At 40.3% G+C, this 5,107-nt stretch overlaps 1 protein-coding gene across 1 annotated transcript in view; it reads right to left on the bottom strand.

Annotated features, from left to right (window-relative positions):
• LOC139733790 (dihydropyrimidinase-like) overlaps window positions 1–2,087 on the bottom strand; it is a 136,802-nt gene extending 134,715 nt beyond the window's left edge. The window contains exon 1 of the mRNA XM_071644618.1: window positions 2,011–2,087. Within this exon, the coding sequence (XP_071500719.1) occupies window positions 2,011–2,013 (3 nt within the window). The 5' untranslated portion in view covers window positions 2,014–2,087. The remainder of the gene's footprint in view (window positions 1–2,010) is intronic.
• Window positions 2,088–5,107: the final 3,020 nt, after the last annotated feature.

Below are 5,107 nucleotides of genomic sequence, written 5' to 3' on the forward strand. Positions count from 1 at the left end.
AATGCCATTGTTCCCTTTTCAATTCGAAGTTTCAGTGCAAAAATATCGCCGTCGAATTTGCGTGGCCTCTTTTCAGCTCCCCGCAGTGCCGCTCCTTTTTTAGATCGACCACTGTTTTTGCATTGACAATGCACACAAACCGAGTTGTACTGAACACCGTGTTGTACGAAGCTTTTTAGAAAATGCATTGACATTACATTACGATTCGGTTGAAATATTCATTCGAAATTTGGTCCTTGATTAAAACCATTAATGAACAGTGAATTTTCGCGTTTTCCCACACATCCTCATCAACGGTCAAAGCCAATACATTTTTATGTGCTCTGCGCACAGTGCAGCGTGTACTAAGCGTTCTATGCGCAAAAACTACACAGTCGGTTTCAAAAAGGGTGGTCGATGTGTAGTAGAGCTACCATACATACACATTTACAACATGGTTTGATACCCCCGATATCTCCCTGGATATCACTTCCTTATGACCCACGCAGCGTGCTACAAGCTACACGCTGTACATCCATGCTACACCTACTATTTACTATCGCAGCTACAGTGTACCAGTGATCCAGCACATGGCTTGATTCTTTTCTCTCTTTTTTTTAGAAAATTATAATTGTTTGCATCATGCACACATCTTCATATTTACATGTTTTGTTTGCGGTACAAAGGCTATTCATTCAATTATCAAAAGTAAAAACCTCCAAGAAAATTTCAGCTTGTGCGGTACAATGTATGAAATGCATGATGACACAAGGCTGTATACAACAATGACAAGATGTTATATAAAATTCTATATGCTATATAAAGAGGCCAATGGTACATGTAGACATCAGCAACAATCTAGTTTGGTAAATTTTTGAGGAGTCTACCCCCATCATGTACAACTCCTTCTACACTCTGCAACAGGTTCTCACAGGATTCTGACAATGTGACCATAAAAAACATGAAAACAGAAGACTCTATTTCTAATTTCACAACTGGTTAAGCGGGATCACAACTATTACCTGGGATGCCAAGTTCAAAAATTTTTTATGAGTGAGATTTTCATGAATCGGCATCTCAGCGAGCGAGGGTGTGGGAGGGGTTTTTCCCCCCTGTGGCCTCCTACGGTAGGGAGCTTTTTCAATTTTTAGCCCTTAATGATGTGATCAGGTGCATACTTAAGTGACTATTTTTTACTTATTTTGAAAGACGAAAGGAAAATATACCTTCAATTGCAACTATTATTTTAATCTTTTGAGCTATGTTCATTATCATAGGCCCAAGTTGCAGACTTCGCCCGATGCGTGAGAAAAATGGGTGCCATGCGTGAGTCTCACGCAGAATGCGTGAGACTTGGTAGCTCTGTATTACTGAACTATGTCTGATATCAAACCTAGTGTCTAGGTGATTTTAATCTTATCTGAATAGCAGTAGGAGCATTTGACGAAAGATCGATATGTATCTTGTTGGGGTTATGTTCCACGGAGACTGCGTCTGGCTTCACAGAATCCCCTTATACAGAGGGCCGTAAAAGTCAAAAATAGTCAAAACTCCTCCTCCAGACAGACAGATTTTTCTGTCCATAGGACTTAGGAGCATATCAGTACTGCAAGTCACATCAATTCAAACAAATCAAGAGAAAAGAAGCTGGTATAAGGTTACAAATTGTAATTCAAAACAGATCCTAAGAGGATTTACAAGTGTTCACTTGACATGTCTAACAACACTCGCCATAAGCCTGCATCATCTCATACATGTACATACATTCATCATCCACACCGCTACCGCGTCTACCACACCAGTACCAGGTAGCTATGAAGGTGCTACCAGGGCAGTACCACCAGTGACGTATAAACCACATACCAGTCACCACCACAGCACAAGACGACATAAACTTTGCAAACTTTGTGCAACTTCTGTTTGTCACTGCTAAATATTCAATCGACACGGTCCCATGAAACATCTATCACACACATTTACCAATCACATTCTGCAAAAATCTTAAGATGTCATGAACAATGTGAGTTTTACCATGATTGTTTCGGCTCGGTTCCCCACGAATATCGGTCAAGGATCTCGGCAGCGGAATACTTCCCGGCAAGTTCGCGTATGCAGCAGGTATGAGGTATGTTTGTTGCTACTTTACTATGCGGTTGGATGAAAGGGAGCGTGTCTCACACACACGAGTGCATTATGCAGTTGGGTATGGATGCATACGTGTGTGTTTTTGTGTATGTGCATACACAGTCACCGTGACGTTTCTGACCGTGGCTCTTTTCGCGGGGCTTTCAGACCAAACACCGCGAGCCCTGGGACTGTAAACTTGGGTTAGGGATCATCTAAACATGTATTATCGAGCGTTTACCGTTCGAAATTCCACGTACCTATACTTTTTGTCAACTTCATCGGTTTTTGTCCTTGCCGATCGATGCACCCTGTATTTATTGTCGTGTCCTGCCCAAACTCCTTTATTTGAGGTACTCTTTTTTATCGAGCAGGTCATACCAGTGACGAGAATTTTACCAGTGGATAATACTAGAACTCCCACATTTTATGCACATGGGGATATCTCTTAAAATCTTATGTTTACATAGTATGTGTGACTAGATAACTAAGCTGAGAGATAAGGAATGCGTAGGTGCAATTCTAAAACCATGTCCATATCGGATCTAAAGAATGGAGTACCGGTTATAGCAAACAGAGAGATCTGCAAATGTGCCACAAAAGTGATTCATGAGTGTAGTATTTCAAAGTTTCACATGACTTCGCGAAACAGCACTAATAATATATTCACGTTATGCAAACAGAAAATGACGTTCGCCATGGCCTCAGTCCCTTTTCGTTTCAATTCCTCCGAAAGTTTACCACAACCGTTTCTTTCTTTACAACGTTTCAGATCATAATAATTATAATGTTCCATCGAATCAGCGAGGGTTGACAGGGGTCAGCACTGCAAGGGCTCTTGAAAGAGTTTATTCTATACAATTACAAAGATGCTTTTGTGAGACGAAAAAGTTCACCGTTACTAATACTATGGCAAGAGCCTGGAAATGACTAATTAGTTTGGAGCGTCAGTTGTCAATAGTATACCTGCAATTATTGTCATTGATAATGCATTTAAATTATATCATACGTGTATACATTGTAAATATGGGATTTACCAAGCGTTGATTTATTTGGTTCCCCGCGAAAATCGAACAAATCCTTTGTTGAGAGGGGATCGACATGAATAACAGGTGGCATGAAGATGAAGATGTGACTTGGATTCAACATGATATAATAATAGAGTATTATCAAATACGGAGGTCATGACAGTTTGAGTCTCATTTAGAATAAGTGATTGTAGTGGCGGAGATTAACACAAAAAGGCAGTAGATACAGTGAAGATGTCATGTGATAACCTGTGACATCATCGCTTCCTTGACTTTATTTCTTATTTCAAAGTCATCGAGAAAAAACAGTTTGTGCCATATCTTTACTTGACACTGAATATGGACAAATTGAAAGGTCTAAAAGTATAGCGCTATCTATCCACATTTGTATCTATTCTGTATACACCTAACTGACTAATTTCGTGATACGTATTTGAAGGCAATCTATTACAAGTCATTTGTACATTGTGTGTATCTGCCTGTTTACATAATAATACTGATTGTCAAGTACACTGTAATGGTAAAGCTATTGCTGTAAACTTTCTTAATTTGATGTGAGAGGAGAAAAATGTCTAGTCATAACGCTACAAAACGGATACAAGGCTACACAACTGATGATATTCATTCCAAGTCGGGACTTTGGTATGTAGGATGCGGCACTCAATGGCAACAGGATAACATTTCTTTCTCACTCTGATATGCGCAGGTACTCGACCGCGAACGCGAGTGTCCTCCAACAGGGAGGTGAGGGTTTGTCTCACCTCCCTGCCTCCAAGGAGGTTCTGTGCACAGTATTATGAAGAACCTTGTGTACCTTGTGTTCGTCACTTCGGAAGGGTCCTCTATTGACTATAGCTGGAAGTATCTGTAACTTGGGATAGGACCTACGACGAGAGTGGACGGGAGTGAAGTTACAGTAATTACATAATTGAATTAATTTTGAAGTGCAGATTTGAAGGTTGTGCTGCGTTTGATGTCCACGGTATGCTGGGAGATGTAAACATCACAAGAGAAGGTGTGGAGAAACTCCTACAGAACCTCCACATCAACAACATGAACGAGGCAGCTGGACCCGATGATATTCTTAATGCTGCGCTTAAGTTAGCAGCTCGAGAAATAGCACCTGTACTTCAACTCATTTTCCAACAGAGTATAAAGGACAGCGAGTTACCCGAAGACTGGAAGAAGAAGAAGAAGAAGAAGAAGAAGAAGAAGAAGAAGAAGAAGAAAAAGAAGACTGTTCTACAATTACCAATTCCCGAAATATCATCTTTAGGAGAATACGTCGATACTCATTAAAGCACAATGAAGGAGGAAAACAAATTGGGAAATTGCGAGAACAAGTGTGAACGCACTAAAGGGATACTCAAGGAAAGAAGTTCATGATAATTTCTGTCTTTTTTTTTCTAGTTTACACATAAGGAGCTGTTTTGAACGCAATTATTCCAAACTATGATATACAAAGGCAACGCTTTTATTTTTTTTCTGGGTAAATCAGGATGATGCGCCATCTACAAACTCATAAGTTCTGATTTCCAACTATGTAGGTCCTACACGTCATCACCAACTTGCAGCGTAATTTCCATTCATGTTTACTGATCCCATAAATCCCCTGTGTGTGTCAATTCATCTGTTTACCTTCTTTGATGATATTGGTGTGTAGCACATCGTTGTTAATGACCAAGCTTTGAAGTTCTGTGTATGGAGAGGTATCATTTGACTAAATGTGCTGGTATTAGAAGGCGAGTGTAAAGCACACAAGCGCGCCTTTGTATCGGAGTGTGAAGGATTTCCAGCGATCCTAATTTGGATAGATACTTGTACTTGGCTCTTTATGACGTCTGATCTTCTGGAATCGGTCTCTAACTCTCCCCCTGTCTCCTTCCCTCCATCTCTCACTCTCTCCATCTATCTATCTTTATATCTAGCCTATCTATTTATCTCTCCATCTTTCCCATCCCCTCTCTCTCTCTCTC

This window comes from Diadema antillarum, unplaced genomic scaffold (genome assembly GCF_040938485.1).
Source record: "Diadema antillarum isolate AM-2024a unplaced genomic scaffold, OU_Dant_1.0 scf00000025, whole genome shotgun sequence".
NCBI lineage: Eukaryota > Metazoa > Echinodermata > Echinoidea > Diadematoida > Diadematidae > Diadema > Diadema antillarum.